At 36.4% G+C, this 17,397-nt stretch overlaps 3 protein-coding genes across 3 annotated transcripts; all 3 read right to left on the bottom strand.

Annotated features, from left to right (window-relative positions):
• Positions 1-245: 245 nt before the first annotated feature.
• Positions 246-2,451, bottom strand: LOC103451099 (GDSL esterase/lipase At5g33370-like). The gene is made up of 5 exons (XM_008390531.4): positions 1,918-2,451; positions 1,684-1,811; positions 1,281-1,523; positions 909-1,161; positions 246-700 (listed from the first exon to the last, which is right to left on the bottom strand). The coding sequence occupies exons 1-5, from the start codon at positions 2,150-2,152 to the stop codon at positions 468-470; spliced, it is 1,092 nt and encodes a 363-aa protein (XP_008388753.1). The 5' UTR covers positions 2,153-2,451; the 3' UTR covers positions 246-467.
• A 4,471-nt stretch (positions 2,452-6,922) lies between these two features.
• LOC103451100 (GDSL esterase/lipase At5g33370-like) lies at positions 6,923-9,979 on the bottom strand. Its single transcript, XM_008390533.4, has 5 exons — positions 9,627-9,979; positions 9,305-9,432; positions 8,875-9,117; positions 7,522-7,774; positions 6,923-7,339 (listed from the first exon to the last, which is right to left on the bottom strand). Exons 1-5 carry the CDS (start codon positions 9,856-9,858, stop codon positions 7,107-7,109), a joined length of 1,089 nt encoding a protein of 362 aa, XP_008388755.1. The 5' UTR covers positions 9,859-9,979; the 3' UTR covers positions 6,923-7,106.
• A 6,169-nt stretch (positions 9,980-16,148) lies between these two features.
• LOC103451404 (dehydration-responsive element-binding protein 2D) lies at positions 16,149-17,301 on the bottom strand. The gene has a single exon (XM_008390810.4). The coding sequence runs from the start codon at positions 16,982-16,984 to the stop codon at positions 16,298-16,300; it is 687 nt and encodes a 228-aa protein (XP_008389032.2). The 5' UTR covers positions 16,985-17,301; the 3' UTR covers positions 16,149-16,297.
• Between the last annotated feature and the right edge of the window lie 96 nt (positions 17,302-17,397).

The raw sequence follows: 17,397 nt of genomic DNA, 5'->3' as shown, positions 1-17,397 counted from the left end.
TCCAAATACCACCTCTATGGAGGGGATCCAATTCCGGGAGATTCAGGAGTTCAATTCCTGATTTTGTGTGAGCCCCACCTTGTTTCCGATTACTGAAATGTTTGGTAAACGGTTGAATGCCTCGAAAAAAGTGCAAATCCGTTTCTTCGTATTCCATTCCGGTTACGTAAACACGGCACAAGATCAGCAAATTTTGATCAAGCTAAACCCAATGAACAAAAAGACTGAATGGAAATTAGAGATGATTGCACATAACTTGGAAAGTTTGACATTGTCAACTTGGGAAAAATCTTTCCCATCAACCATTACAAGAACAAAGCAATTGGGAAGCTCCAATCAGTTTTTAATCACTAGACATCCCAGCACACACATAAACATCAATGGCAGCTAGTACTCACATTTAACACATATCATGATCTAGTACATATAAATATAGTTTCAAATGGAAAGACAGATAAACATATGTCTTAGGTCCTGGAATCCAAAGCCAAGATGGTGCTGAGGTTCATGGGGTACATGTACTTTTCATCCCCTGTCAAAATATTCTGAACGATCAGTTTGTTCGCCTTTTCAGTTGGATGAAATGCATCCCAGAAAGCGTATTGGTTGCGGTTCGGGCACAAATTTGAGGCCACCGTGCACAGCCCCAAGCCATTGTAAGGTCCTTGTCCACAGCATGCAATCTTTGACGTAGAAAATCCTACACAATAAAAATTAAAACAAATAATGTTATGTCACCAACACTACAAAAGGGCATGGTAAGCGACAAAATGCTTGGTGGGGTTGAAAATAAGCGGAGATCCGGAGATTCACGAATACATTAATCTTTTAAACCTACGCTTAATCCATGATCATAATATTACACCGTGGTCATAAGATTGATATATGTGTATGTATAATTTATTTACCATAAGCTTGAGGGTTGCTGACGAAGTCATTGCGCGTCTGCTGAGTGTTTGCAGCAATGAAGACATCGGAACCGAGTTGGCTGTTGAGTGATCTCAGCAACTGAACGAGTTGGGGGTTGTACAGAGACGCCGCTCGTTGCAGCTCCGCCGAGCATTCTCCGTTCCTGCTTCTCATGGCCAATTCGGCCGGCACACAGCCTAGTGGTCCTGTCCCCGTCACCAAAACCCTTCGTACTCCAAGATCATACATTTTCTGTAAAGTTATGACACAAAGGATGATCAAACAACACTTAATAATAAGTCATTAACATGTGACATTGTCGCTTAGCTACCAAGTCATTATCAAACTTAGCCTAAGCGAGAATTGGTTACCAAGAGAAGTTTTCGGAGCTCAGAAATGAGGTATTTGACATAGTCTGGCAGAGCAAACTGGCGAGATCTTGCGGAGAAAGGCACCAGGTAGTAGTTGTTGACAAAATCGTTGCCGCCGACGGTGAGGAGGACGAGTGCTTGATTTACGAGCTGTTTGGTACGTTGAGGTCCGATTAGGGAAGACAGCCTTTGCTGGTATTGTTGGAAGTAGTCGAATTGCCTTGTCATTCTGATTATATTTATCTGAAAATATCACATATAATCCATTACTAGTTAAAAAATAAATAAATTGTTGGTTGACAACTTTACGAAGATAATTAATTAACTAGCATGTAGCAATTTGTGCCTGGGAACTAGAGAGCTAATCTTGCATTATCCTTTATTTGGTTTGAAAACAACTTACAAACTGAATCCCAGTGTCATTGAGAATTCCAATGCCAGCAGAGGCAAAGTTTGCACCAACTAGTAGTTTTTGCCCTGTGAGCTCTGGACTCAAGTATGGCAATGTAGGTTCTGCGCCAAGTTGCTGGCCTATATATACACACACGCACATATTAGGTCAATTCAGTAAATGCGATTGAGGAGAAAAAAAACCCGAAAAATCGGAAAGAAAAAGAGAATGGAAGAAAACCCTAACTGATGAAGTCAGGAATGTTCATGCCATTGGAGAAACGGCCGGTGGGTCGGCCGGTGGGATAGTCAATGCCGTAAGGAGGAGAGTCAGCACGAGCGGTGGTGGCTAAGTAGTTGTTGTTGCCATTGTCGACCAGTGAGTCTCCAAAGACAAAAAAGGCACGAGCCTCAGCCTCATAACTCAACATTCCCAATGCCATGATCATGAGCACACCAAAAATGGCCAATGAGCTAGCCATGGATTTGGCTTTTGACTTTTGAAAGTAACCCAACAAAGAAAATAGAAAGGAGTTTCACCGAGATCTTTTTTTATGATTGTACAATGATCGCAATGAGTATATGTGGAAGTTTGAATCGATGAGAGGGGGATTATATAGGTAGGGCTGTTGGCCGATCGGAGTAAAAACTTAGGCCCACTTGTGCAAAAGCAAAGCTATATTTGTAGTTTGTGTTTATGGCAATGCCTTGTATGGTTGGCAATGCAAAAGCAAAAGCTGGTTTGAAATTTCAGAGCTTCTTGTAAGTGATCAATTGAAGTGGTTATTCGACCAATATTTTAGCTTTTAAACTTACTGCCAAGTCAGAACTCAGAAATGAGAAAAATTTAATGTAATTGTCAGTTGGGTCAGGCTCATTAGACCATGTCCTTGAATTGGGAAGAGACTTGACCACACTTAATAAGTCACTATAAGGATATTAAAAACAAATACCGCATTGGTGTATATTACAATGCGTTATTTATTTAGAATATTATTCCGATAGCCAATATAGGTAAGTCATTCTCCTACAACTTAACGTATATGCACTTTTATGTCTATAACTTGACATGCTGTAAACAAGATTATGCCCCGTGACAGCACATTTTGTAGACAAGCAAGAGCACGCTACATGCATATGTGCTGTTCAAGTTTGTTCTCTTGCTCAACTTCAACCCTTTTACAGTTTTTACTTTTCGTGCTAAAGATCTAGTGTTGGAAGGGATCAAATTAACCTGCTGCAGATAAATATTATTCTTATTTGCGAACATCAGTAGTCACCACCTAATTGTTACAAATTGTGAGAAAGAATCACATTAATGTGACAGCCAATTTCACATGCTAGCAATTGGGACAGGTTGTTGATAATTTGTGATGAAATTTCCATGCTCGTGAAATACATTCCTTCTTCAAACTTTGCCCGTGACAGTTACCAACTTCACCATAATGATAATTCAAATTTGGTTCGTTTCCCACAGACGGCACCAAATGTTGATGCACAAAATCAGTGAGGACTTCGGTACAACAGAAAATGTTAAGTTTGTGACCTTCGCTAGATTACTCCGGTCACTAGTGTGAATAAGTATATAAATGGATAGGGACAGGGAAGCAAACACAAGATGTACGTGGTTCACCCAGATTGGCTACGTCCACGGAGTAGAGGAGTTCTCATTAATTGTGAAGGGTTTACACAAGTACATAGGTTCAAGCTCTCCTTTAGTGAGTACTAATGAATGATTTAGTACAAATGACATTAGGAAATATTGTGAGAGAATGATCTCTATTTATAGAAGAGAGTTTCTAGTTTCATTATGACATTGACACGTGTCGTGTTGTGATTGGCTTTTGATGTTGACACGTGTCGCGCTACGATTGACTTCTGATGTCGACACGTGTCGCACTGTAATTAGCCTCATGGTTGGAGGAAAACTCTTATGGGTCTTTGACGGTATAACGTTGACCGGTGCTCAGTAGTTTCGGGATTGATCAAGTATGGTACAAACAATTATGGTTGTGACCACCCCTGGTTAAAATTTAATTAGAAGCCTTAGAATATAGAAGCACCTATGAATGTAGCTTATAGATTTAACTTTTCCACTCCCAGCAGTAGTTTTGCTAACCTAGAAAAACTTGCCACCAGGCATGTGATCAAAACTAATTATTATCATAAAACTTGGTAATTATTTAGTCAACATGGTTAGTGGAGATTTGATTGCAAACAATCTAATTTCACAGCTTTAAAATCTTCTGCTAATCATTCTCAATGTTCATTGCATTAAGGTCCCGAAAAAGTTGCTTAAAATAACTATTGAATGATTGGAATCTGATTGCAAATTCAAATCAAAAGTATAGCTATTCAACCCTACATGCTTAAACATAGTTTGTCTTAAAAAAAAAAAAGTTTCACCATAAAATCAATTGGCAATATGGTGACTGACAGTAGTCCAACTCTTTATTAGAACATGCAAGGTTTGACAAATTTTCGACATGAAATCTTTATTCACATACTTACATGTCTCCTTACTAGAATCTTTATTCACATACTTAGATACCTCCTCATATGTGACAAATGTTCAAAGTCTAACATGTGGGCACATGGAGCATGTCTGGTTGATGAGAAGGCAAAGAACTTGCATAAAGCAATTCCCGGTTCTCTCATTTTTTTTCTCTCCATGGAAAGTTATGTGTTCTCAATATAAGTAAATTGATTTCGCTAATAAGATACTTTATAACATTAGTGCATTGTACGTGCATTTGGGGCCCATAAACTTACTTCTCAAAATAATTGGACCAGTCTAGAGTAACGTGAAGTAATATAATATATATATGAATTAAGGGAGCCTTTATAATACCAACTACTACACAACAGTATCTTTCCGACGAATTGACTTTTGCTGTAGGGACGTTTCAACTAACAAAAACAAAAGCCTTAGCTTTATCCCGACGGTTTGTCAAGTTTTATTCAACTCTTTTTCTTTCAACCTACTTGTGAGGCTCTTTAATTTTCAGCAATGCAGAGCACTTGAAACTCATGCCCTTGATTGACACCCTAGCAGCTGTGTCAAGCTAGCTTCAAATGAAAATAGCTGCACAATTAAGAACAAAATTAAGTGAAATTCATTGAGACAGGCATGCAACTGCAAAATGCCTCCTTGTTGTACTAAAAATTTTCGAATATTTCGGGGTTCAACTCTAATGTTGTAGATTTGTAAGCAAAATATATTGAACGGTTGAACCTAATTACACTTTAATTTTCTTTTGTTACAAGCATCAAGCGATACTGAGGAAGGAGAAACTAACACACAACATTGATCGGTGTATAGGTAAATGTTTTCTTAACACTAGTTTGGACATATATATTATAAGGAAAATTAATGAAAAATACTTGAAAACTTTGAGTCTTAACAATAAAGACAAAATAAAGGGTAAAGTGAACAATACCGGGAGCTTTTCGTTAAAGTTCCTATTATTATATGGTGTACAACACATTTGGAGGCCAAGTTAATGGAGTTGGAGAGAGTTGTCATCATACCGATATCTGTCCTTGCTGGGGCAATACAAAATTTATTTCAAAAGTGTTCATACAAACTGTATATACGGCACCTCCATATGGCTGTCGAGTTGTCCCCTAATCAGTCTGGGTTAATTTCGTTGTTTGTATTTGCTTTCAACTTTCACATTTCTGCACTATTTGAGCTCCAACTCCAAACCTCCAATTTGCCACAGACAGCTGTATCAACCCTAAATTTTCCTTTGAATACTTAAATTATGGCCCATTATTTACTACATTATTCTCATTAGGGTTTTCAATACCTAGTTTATTGGTAGCTGCTTGCCAATTGCAGTAGTGCATCAAATATAATTACAATTCTAGCCTACATTTTTCTATATACACTCAGTTGACCAGAATGCTATGCACATTTGTGTCGCTTTGGTAGTTGATTTTTCTATCTGAGGTTACATTTAGACTCTTAATTAGGGGGTATTTATAGTATCTAGAATGTTATCACGTGGTATTACTATGATACTAAAGTTATTGTAAGATCCCACACCATCCAGGGATGAGGATCCTGTAAGCCTCATATGTATATTCTCATATCTACCTAGCACGAGGCTTTTTGGGAGCTCACTGACTTCGGGTTCCGTCGAAACTCCGAAGTTAAGCGAGTTCGCGCGAGAGCAATCCCATGATGGGTGACCCACTGCGAAGTTCTTGTGTGAGTTCCCAAAAACAAAACCATGACGACATGGTTTGGGCCCAAAGCGAACAATATCTTGCTATGGCGGAGTCGAACCCGGAATGTGGTGGGGGCCCAGGCCGGGATGTGACAATTTGGTATCAGAGCCAATCCTTGGGCGGAAATGTACCGACGAGGACGTTGGGCCCTTAAGGTGGTGGATTGTAAGATCCCACACCGCCTAGGGGTGAGGATCCTGTAAGCCTTATATATATATTCCCATGTCTACCTAGCACCAGACTTTTTGGGAGCTCACTGGCTTCGGGTTCTGTCGGAACTCCGAAGTTAAGTGAGTTCATGCGAGAGCAATTCCATGATGGGTGACTCACTGGGAAGTTATCGTGTGAGTTCCTAAAAACAAAACCGTGAGGGCATGGTTGTGGCTCATAGCAAACAATATCATGCTACAACAGAGTTGAGCCAGGAATGTGGTGGGGGTCCGGGCCGGGATGTGACAGTTATTACATGCGTATTTGTACTTTACATTTGTCGAAGTTTATAAGGGTTTGCACCCAAGAACAGGTTGTTTCTCATCTGATCTATTTTTCCATGTAAAAATGTAATTCTCTGCGACTGGCAAGATTGTTTCCTAAAAGCCAAGTTAGAAATCTCAGCCAAAAAGCAGTTAGAAAAACTGAATAAAATTAAGCCTAAAGAACCGAAAGCCATGGAGTTCTGTAGGTGTGTTGAGCTGAAGATATTACACACAGCTATAATATCAAAATTTGGGCCGATTGGGAAGTCATATCATACTTCACTTTAACATGTGAGCCCTTTATTTTTGGGCCTTAAATGTTTGAGACTGTTTTGGTCCTTAGACATACGTGTTTTCTGTTTGTCGACGAGGAACTGTACTCCCAAAGATTCAACAGGGAGGAGAGATTCGAACTTAGAATCTATTTCAAGGACTAATAGCCAGCTGGTCATCTTCGATGAGATGGGGTTGGTAGCAAAATATGATGTTTGAATGTAAGGTTTATGACAAGAGAGGGAGGGAACAAAACAAAGACAAAGCTAATTAAAATTGAAATTATTAAATAGGCAAACTAGTGAAATCAAAATAACAATATCACACTAACGTTTTCACGACACAAGGAAAATTATAATAAATGGGCAATACTAACGAAGACACATTGAGAAACTGAAGAAAGTCTTATGATAGAAAAACAAACACACCCCTTGTAGTTCTAGAACTAGTTCTAGGTCTTAGAGTCCAAGGCCAAAATAGTGCTGAGGTTCATTGGATTCATGTACTTGTTGGACCCAGTAAGGATTTGCTGCGCAATAATTCTGCTTGCCTTCTCAGAAGGATGGAATGCATCCCAAAACGCGTACAAATCTCTATTTGGGCACAAGTTGGAGGCAATTGTGCAGAGTCCGATCCCATTGTAGGGTCCTTGGCCACAGCAAGCTATCTTTGAAGTCACAAATCCTGCAAAGCAAAGACACCAGATAACATTAATTCGAGGGGCCGGAACCTGAAACCCTAAACACAGGCAAGAGAAAGACGTCGTGTGCTCTTAGCCAAATAAGTTACAAGCTCCTTGTAACTTGTTAGACGTAGTACATACCATAAGGTTATTAGATGTTGTGTAGCTTATTAGACGTACATACCATAAGCTTGAGGATTGGAGATAAAATCCATGTGCATTTGAAATGCATTTGCAGCAACAAATACATCTGAGCCAATTTGGCCATTCAGGCTGTTGATCATATCGACTAGCTGTGGGTTAAATAAAGAAGCAGCTCGCTGCAGCTCCACCGCACATTCGCCTCTTCTGCTGCGCTGAGCCAACTCTGCTGGAGCACACCCTAGTGGCCCTGTGCCTGTCACCAAAACCTTACGAGCTCCTAATTCATACAGCCTCTGCATTTTAAAAATACAAAGTAAAATTAAATCATATATTGTAAAAAGCACGTAAAGCTTGAAACATGTTGACCTAGCTAGTTACATAGGAAGGAATTATTCATGGTAACGTAGGGAAGAAAAAAAATTCAAAAGTATGTAGAGCTCTGGGTTATCGTTCAAAACCTCGAAACCTTTCCCACCACTTATTTGTTAATTTGCTTGATATGGTTTCGAATGAAATGCATATGTTGACTTGGATTGATAGCAAGTAAACAATTTCTTTAAGCTAACGATGGTTTGTCTAATAAAAGTGAACAGTCTGATATATTATGAAATCTTTGTCCCCAGCAAAAGACTTGAATGCAGGCAGAGAGTCGTCCTAAGTGCTTTTGGCAAAAGACATTAATGAAAATGTCATATTGCTTGCTGTTCACACCAAGAAAGCATATATGTCTTCCAAAGTTCCCAATTACTCCCTGCTCCCCAGATCGTCGCATTACTCCTCTTATCTATATCCTAACTTTCTTGTGACCATTTCTCTATGTATGAATATCTACATATACAAAGGGAGAATGCAATAATGATGAAGCTTTTATAATACCCAAATTACTATTCTCCTAATAAGATTTCAAAAAGTAAGGAAAAAAAAAGTAAAAAAAAAAACTCACATAATGAAACTGCAGGTGATTATGTTAATTATTTTTAATAAGTGAAAAAAACAATGTGTTAGAACATTAAAAAAAAAAAATTCAAATGCCACACGCGTAGGCATGTGGTAAGAGGCTGGTATGCATATATGGGAGTTATGTTTTGTTTGTCACCTAATGAACAAAGATTTATAGTCGCTCATCACCTTTAATTAATATCAATTAAAACATTAAAATCACATACATTGTCATTCACCCTGATATAAAATTCAATAGTGAATGACCATGTATTTTATAATTACTTGGTAGCAAGAGAACATTTCTTTATGCATATCATGTTACTTAAATAATGAAAAGGGTAAGAATGCTGAAGTAATAATAGTGACATAGTGCAACCATTAGCAGTAACAAAAATAATGACGGAGTTATTACTAACACTTCATAAAAGTCATCAGGCACATATATAGTTACCGCTAGAACTTTGCGATACTCGGAGATGAGGTAGACGACATAGTCCGGGAGAGAGAATTGTCGAGATCTAGCAGAGAAGGGCACCAAGTAGTAGTTGTTGACAAAATCATTGCCTCCAAGGGTAATCAGAACAAGTGCTTCGTTGACAAGTCGCTGAGCCTGCTCAGGTCCAACTAAAGCATTCACTCTAGTCTGGTATTGCTGAAAGTACTTCAGTTGTTTGTAGATTCGGATTATGTTGAGCTGCAAAAATATAGCATTTTTGGACATTGCTAAGATTGGAAAGTCTGCTTGTTAATTAATTGTTTATGGTAATTTGAAAAGCGAAACCGCAAGATATATATAGGATGTAATATGTATACTTTAATTGGTACATTACTAAAAGAGTGGATGCCAAAGTGAATTAATAATAAGCTTAAGGAGGACTTACAAACTGGATTCCAGTGTCATTGAGAATTCCAATCCCAGCAGAAGCAAAGTTGGCACCAACGAGTAGTTTTTGTCCAGTGAGATGTGGGCTCAAGTAGGGCAACGTGGGTTCTGAGCCAATTTGCTCGCCTAAACATGCATATCATGCAAAAAATATGTTACAATAAACATATAATCACTAGCTATAATAATATAACATGTACCGAAAGAGATTATAATACAATATGTACGTAGGAACCCTACTGATAAGATATATACTAAGCTATAATAATATATCATGTACCGAAAGAGATTATAATACAAAATGTAGGTAGGAACCCTACTGATAAGATCTGGTATGTTAAGGCCATTCGAAAAACGACCGGTGGGTCGGTGAGTAGGATAATCTATGCCATAAGGGTAGTTGTCAGCCCTGGCAGTGGTGGCCAAGTAGTCATTGTTGCCGCTGTCCACCAATGAATCTCCGAACACAAAGAAAGCTCGTGCCTCGGCTTGACGGCCAGCACAAGCAGCAAGCAGACCTAGAACAACCCAAGAAACAAAAATGGTATGCATGGTGAAATGGGTCTCAGAAATCTCACACACCTGCAGCTAACTCAAATGTGTACTTGTTGTGTACACTCTTAACTCTAATTTATTCTACTGGGAAGTGAATGAGCTTATTGCTTTATATATTGCTCCTGCTTCAATTGTTTGGTACCATATTAATGGCGTGCTCTACCTCCAGTGGATTAGAATCCAGGAGTACCATCAAACATGCAAATCTCTAGTATTTCCAGTAGGTTAAATTAAGAGATACTTTGGATGCGGTCCCTAACTACCAATGTTCTTTGACTAAAACCTTTGTGATTTTTAGTTTTTTATCGAATAATGAAATTTGTAGTTATTTATATAATGGGATTTTAAATAAAACTCATAATTTGTGGGATTAAAAATATTAAAGATGAAACTCTCCAATATACATGTGTGTGTGTGTGGGTACGTTCATCAAAACTAACCAAAAAATTATAGTACCAAAACATGGCTACATTCTTCAAAAACACAAAAAAAAAAAAAAAAAATTGATATTAGGCTTAATAAAATTATTAAATTTCTTCTATTAAAGTTGACATGAATACATTCTCAAATTAACGAAATAGAATGTACCTATATATGTTAAAAAATGGATTAGAGAAAAGATTGAATGAATTTTATATAAAAAAAAATGGGTACATTTTATATTAAAAAAGGGTACATTTTTCATATAACAAATTAGTATATTTAAGAATGGGTACATATAAGATTAAAAAATTGAAATTTTAATTTAATGAGTACAAACTTATTATAATTTTGTTTTTTATATTTTGGAAATATTTGAATTGAAAATTAATTAGGAGTTTAAGAAGGGTATGAGTACTAAAACTCTAAATCAATAACTAATTTTTATTATAAAAATTATGTAACTTACATATGTAATTCATTAATATATTAAAACTCTAAATCAATAACTAATTTTTATTATAAAAATTATGTAATTTACATATGTAATTCATTAATATATTAATGCTAGAAACTTTGATCAAAATTTAAAAACTGATAAGGTCTTAGTCAATGAATATTAAAACCTAAAGATCGAATACTAATTTTTCCTTAAATTAAATATTAGAGAATTATTTGAGCAGCCACTAGCATGTTGTAGTTATTCACTATTTACGACCTATAGTTGTGCTACGTTCAAAACTTACTTTGCATGAGTTTCGTTGTTGGGTTGGCTATTTTGAATAGGTGAGGTGACAATTTTAGCATGCAAATTACTGCACTTTTTACACAATAAATGAGAATTTAGATAATTTCACCTTTGAGTCAATCCCTGCTTTGCTAGTTTTCCACCTACTTGTTACAGCTTCAATAAATTATATTTTTCAAGAATTGTGACGGTGGACATTCTCCTATGTTATAAATTAAAATTCTGCAGCATATATAATGAGGATATCATTTTTCATTCAGCAATAATTGTAGTATGCCTTCAGCACTCAGTCATCCCGCAGGCTTTTTTATTTTATTTTTTTTTGGAAAAACCTCGACAGTACGAGAGTAATTTTATTAATATTGAAAAAAAAAGTTACACATAATCAGGGGAGACATAAACTTTACACCTCATAAAACATAGATAATAAAAACAATACACGAAAAAGAAGATGCGACATAAACCTTACCCTTATAGAAACAAAAACAAGAAAGATACAAAGAAAAGAGGGAGGACATGAAACCTAATCTCTCTAAAACCAAACTTAAAGGTCTAAACCTGCAAAACAAGTTGAGCAACACCATAAAGTTAGGAAAAAAAATAAGAACGTGAGATAAACTTGGACGCCAATATGCACATTAATTTGAGAAGTGGTAGTTAGGCAAGCCAACATAGTCTCAAAACAGTGTATCACGAGCCGCTGGCGGAGGATAATCATGCTAAGTTAAAGTTGGAGAAGACAAGCCCATGTAGCAAAATTGTCCGCAATAAAATTTCTTTTCCGATATATGTGAGATGTGTAAAAAATCATTTTCCGAATCCAATCCAAACAAATAGACCATTGCGTATATCTCTTTGGATCTCTTATTACATAAGAGAATTTGTATCATAAGTTAATTGAAAAGCATAACTTGGGTGCAATCAGTGATGTATTCTTTTTTTTCTCTGTCGTTGCATGACTAGATATATTATAATCTTTCTCCTCACTTAACTTAGGCGGTGATAAAACAAATAAAAATGGGATACACAAGAAGTTGTCATAAGCCAAATGAAAAGCCTGATCTCTCTCTTTCTCTCTCTCCCATCAAGTAACTAGATACACCATGCTGTTTCTATCTTTCCATTCAAGTGAAACAGTGATCAAACAATTAAAAATGGGATACTCAACAAGTTGATTGGTAGAATTAATCCCCCAATCAAAGAGGAACTGAAATACACAATAATGTCAGAATTTTATTTTCCTCTTAATGATTCTGCAGTTTTGCTTTTATTGGTTTAAAGGCTGGACTCTTATAAGGTCAATTATCATAGACATTTGACTTCCCTAGATCATAGTCTGCAAAATGCTAATCAATATGTTGATAACATAGAACTTAAGATGTCCATCACTCTCTAAATCTATTTATTTATCTAATTATATCTTGGCAGGTTTATAGATTGCTAAATTAATACATAATTAGTTTTAGCAGACAAAATGGGTCAGCCCCATCTCATCCCAACTATGATTCATTTACTGGTTATAAGAGAGGACAGAAAAAAGCAACAGATAAATAAGCCATGTGACCTAAATAAATAAGGTGGGGTTTAATCTATCTACCTCCAAGAGGCACTTCATATGTCACCTTAATGTACATTAAACTATTTGTGGAATTGTAGGTATATTATGCCCTTTTAGACCATCTCTCAGAAGTATACTAACAACGCACCATTTGCAATGAGATTTGTGTAATAAGATTGCCAAACATTAATGGAAGTATGTTCCTTTACAAAGAAAATGATATAGGATTGTCACATTTGATTAAGATTTGTGAAAGAGTCATTTGTTTTATCGTCAACAAGATTAAGACCGTCCTAGATTGCTTTCAGAAGTCAAGTATGAAGATTGATGATGATGGAGTATAAACTAATGTTGTTTACATGTTTGTCGTTTAAGTGTCACTCAAGTAACAACGGCAGCAAAAGCATGCAGCAACCCCATTTAATTTGTTTTTTAAGTGCAAATTGCAAAAGCACTTATCTGTCATCAGCTTCTGCAGAATTCACACATAAGCCTTTGGTCCAGTACTGAAACCTTCTCTTAGAAATGTGCTTATTGATTAATGAAAAAGCAGAATCAGATCATAGGCTTGAGCCCTAGTAGAGATTATATCTGCAGCCATGCAAACTTGAGTTCAATAAATTGGTGTGGTTAAAATTTTACAGCAACTTGTAACAAAAGTAAGTCTTCTAACTTTCTAAGTGAAAAATACAAATCATCTCCCACTGCATATTTGGGCTTCGTTAAGTTGATTATAGTAGAATGCTTCCTTCTTTGTATCCAAGTTCGAATCTCAATTATTGTAGTTAGATGAATATTTAGTGTAGAATATTGTTTTATATATGAAAAATTCAAATCACAATAAATTTCTGGTTACGACTGATAATCAAAAAGTTTTGGAAGTCATAACAGATTTTTTTAGCTGAGTAAATGAAAACAAATTCATGAACAGTTTGGTAAGCTTCTATGTGATACTATATATATATAAAGATTTTTATTACAATATTGTCCCCAGCTTCATCTGCAACAAACCCTTCACGTGGCATGGCTTAATTAGAGACAAGCAGCCAACTGGCCAGGAAACAGACATCGATCTTCCATAGATTCCCAAAGTAGTATAACCATAAACCAATCTTTTCAGGCCCTTAAATTCCCAACAAGTACGTACAAAGGGGAGAGTATAAAATTCATAACTTTGTAAAATTAACTTTTGTTGATATCGATCTTTATACTGATGGCTAAACGTATGAATGTACAGTTATGTTCTTAATTGGTTTTGTTTGACATATATATTTTCTTTTTCTGATATAAGCGATATTGGGGAGTGGTCAGGGATTTGAATTTTGAACACAAATTCTCCAGCATGAATATAAACACTTTTAGCCACTTGAGTTACATTTTTTTTTGTCAAACGATAAATTTTGTTAGATTAGATGTTATATTAGTCATCAACAACGTTTGAACCCACGCCGTTATGCAAGGCTCAACACATTTCCACCAGTAAAGGACATATTTGCTAATGAGCAAATTCGCCCAATTTGTCAAAATTCAATTGCCTATCAAACAAAAGAAAGGTGGTGGGTTTTTGGCTTGCTTTTGAGTGGCAATGTAGGCTTGGTATTTGGTAATAATTAAGCGCCTCTCTATTGGGCGTTGTACCCACCAAATTCTTGGGTCCTCATCGAGAGATTTTTCAGTGTGACCAGTACACGGGATGATACATCACGTGTTACTAAACAAATGATGAGATATGTGTACTAAAAAGTTAATAACTTAAAATATAAAATTTCCCACAATTCCTATTAAAACACATGGTGTACCACTTGTGTTCTCGTTACAACTAAAAATTTATTGTCCTCATCCCCTTTGCTCAACAAATTTTGTAAAAAATTTATGGCTGGATATTAGGGCTCGTCTAATAAAATTTTACTAAAACGATTTTTAAAGAAATTGTTTTGTAAAATAAAAACGGCAAACAAAAATTTTTCATTTTTGAGTTGAGATTTAATGTGATTGATAGAATTCCATACTTATTTTCTTATATAAAAAAAACATTGAATACGTGAGATCCGGTAGAATGAAAACACTTTGGGAGACAAGCAATCTCCTCGACGGAATCAGAGTCATCTTACCATCCTGGAGTGTGACAAACCACCTCGATCAAGGAGGTTCGATATGAAGAGCTCTGTTTGTCTTCATTTACACACAAATTATTTTGGTCATTCCAATGCCCTAGGTGCTGTCATGGATTGAAAATCCATAGTCCCACACTCAATCATATTTTATACGAAATAATCAAGAAAATTGAGTTTTATAACAGATTGTCTAAGATAAAATGAATAAAACGATTTGCATTTTGTGTAACTATTTAGTATCTTTGGGCCTTATAGCTTAACTTCGATACATGACTTTTACGTACATGACTACAAGTATAAACGCTCTTAATTACTTAAGTTACAAATTATATACCTTTCTAGAGACATGAATTTAGTCACAAAATATGAACAATTTAAATAAATTGTACCAAAGCACATAATATGGGCCTTAGCCGATAGGAACCCCATTGGTGAAACCCATAAAGCATTCATAGAATGTAGTTTTTGGGTTGCTTTTTAGTGTGCGTTGCACTCACCCTTCGGCCTAGAAGCCCTAGAAGTTGCAAAGTTATTGCAAAGTTACAAAATGCTAAAGAGATCATATACCAAAATGTATTTCCTCTCTAGTAAAAGCAGTCCTCACAAACGGATGCGGATTGATCTATATGCACCATCCGAGAGTCCAAGAATCGCATGGGAGGACTTATGAGAACCACTCAATGGTGGTAGAAAAGAGAAGATCATCATGGTTGTCCATATATTGTACGACATAAGCTTTAAATAAAATAAAAATAGTAATATTAGACGATGATGAGCATAGAGAATACCAATAATCAAGTTATGTCCCTAGCATTTTAATTAATAAAGGGATGGTGTATTACTTAACTATAATTTTTTTTTATAATATATTCATCATTATTTTTTAAAATTCACTATAAATTCATACACCTTTAAAAAATATTTCGTAAAGTACTAGGAACTCATAATCATAACCTTCATCGCTACCATCAAATCCATAAAAATACGAAAGTTATTTCTAATATTTTTGTACGTGCTACGTTAAATAAGTATAATTTTTCAGTGCAAATGAGCACTTATCTTTATGATTTAAAATAAATTACCTTAAATCAGCCTCATATGCCTATGCCCCTATCTAGACTCTTCCAAGTGCATAAACTAGACCCTCCCAAATGTACCATGTAAAACCATCCAATGTTAAAACCATGAATCCGCCCTCACAAATATAAATTTCAATAAGTGGGACATTATAAAAATCTTCAAAACATATTCTTAGCATTTTTAAAGACAAAATAAGATAAACTTCAGACTTCGTAAACAATATCGTATTTTCGTAAAATTGATCACAATGCATTTTGTTTTATATGTCATTTGTTATATCATTTGGTAAGAGTGGAGCTTTGGAGAAAAAGATAGTTATATGATATGCGCCTTATTTTTTTGTTCCACTAACATAAAAAATAAAATAGATGAAAACATAAACCAACATATAACATTAAAAAAAAAAAAACAAAAACAAAAATTGGCTTCCTAAAAAGCCATATGAAGCTTATACACAAAAAGTTATTACTAGTCTAGGACATATTTGACCCTTCACAAACTCTACTAGCTAATTGATTAGTTCCATGATGGAGGTTCCAAAGCATCCCAATTTATGAACTCATCTCCTCCCAACTCCATCATAACTCCCATGTCATTCATCTCTATGAAATCCTTTTCTCCACAAACTGCACCCCAATTGCTCAACACACAACCAGTGGTACTGTTAGTACTACTACCATTTTCCCACAAATAATCTCCAACACTCCAACCTCCAACCATCAATGAAGCCAAAGAAGCATCACCACCACCACCACCATCACCACCACCACCACCACCACCACCCCCACTACTGCCACTACTCGAACCCCTCACGGAGTCTCCATACTCAGAAGTAGGCTTAGTAACCGAAGAGGTCAAATTAGCAGATGACAACGATGAGGTCGACGGGTGCTGGTGGTGGTCTGGCAAGTTGAGCTTGGCGGAGGAGCCGTAGAGCTTTCTAGCTGCTTCATCATAAGCAAGTGCTGCCTCCGTGGAAGTGTTGAAAGTCCCGAGCCAAAGCCTAGCCCCGCGATTCGGCTCTCGAATCTCCGCCACCCATTTCCCCCACGTCCGCTGCCTCACTCCTCTAAAGCTGCATAAAGCATTCTCCGGCCCTCCCTTCCCCTTCATGCAACCTTTTCTCGACCGCCCCATGCTATCTCCACCTCCTCCTCCTCCTCCGCCTCTCTTATTTACCACCTTTCTCTCTTCCTTCTCCATGTCCACCACCGGATTAAAAACCCTAATTAGGGTGTTGCTATCTCCTGTTTGATTGTTTTATATAGAACAAGCGCACAATATTTCTGTAAATTTTTTTGAGGAAGGCAACGTATTGAGGATATGGCACAGTGACCTAAGAATCGTTGAATAAGCACATCCAAATACGTGGGCAGTTGACATGTGTAAAACAACTGCTTGGCTGTTGCTGTAGCACACGATCCACGATGAACATCAGAACATGTGTTCTAACCTCCAAACAACACCTGTCTAAATTGTTTCAACTACCCTAAGCTTGAAGATATGTGATTTCTGTTTTTTTCTTTTCTTTTTTCGTGCTTAATTTTTCGGTGTTTTTTCAGTCTCCCTTTTTAATTTGATTATTTGCGTGTACAGAAAGACGTACGCGTACGTAC

This window comes from Malus domestica, chromosome 12 (genome assembly GCF_042453785.1).
Source record: "Malus domestica chromosome 12, GDT2T_hap1".
NCBI classification, from domain to species: domain Eukaryota; kingdom Viridiplantae; phylum Streptophyta; class Magnoliopsida; order Rosales; family Rosaceae; genus Malus; species Malus domestica.
This window is presented reverse-complemented; position numbering and strand designations above follow the sequence as displayed.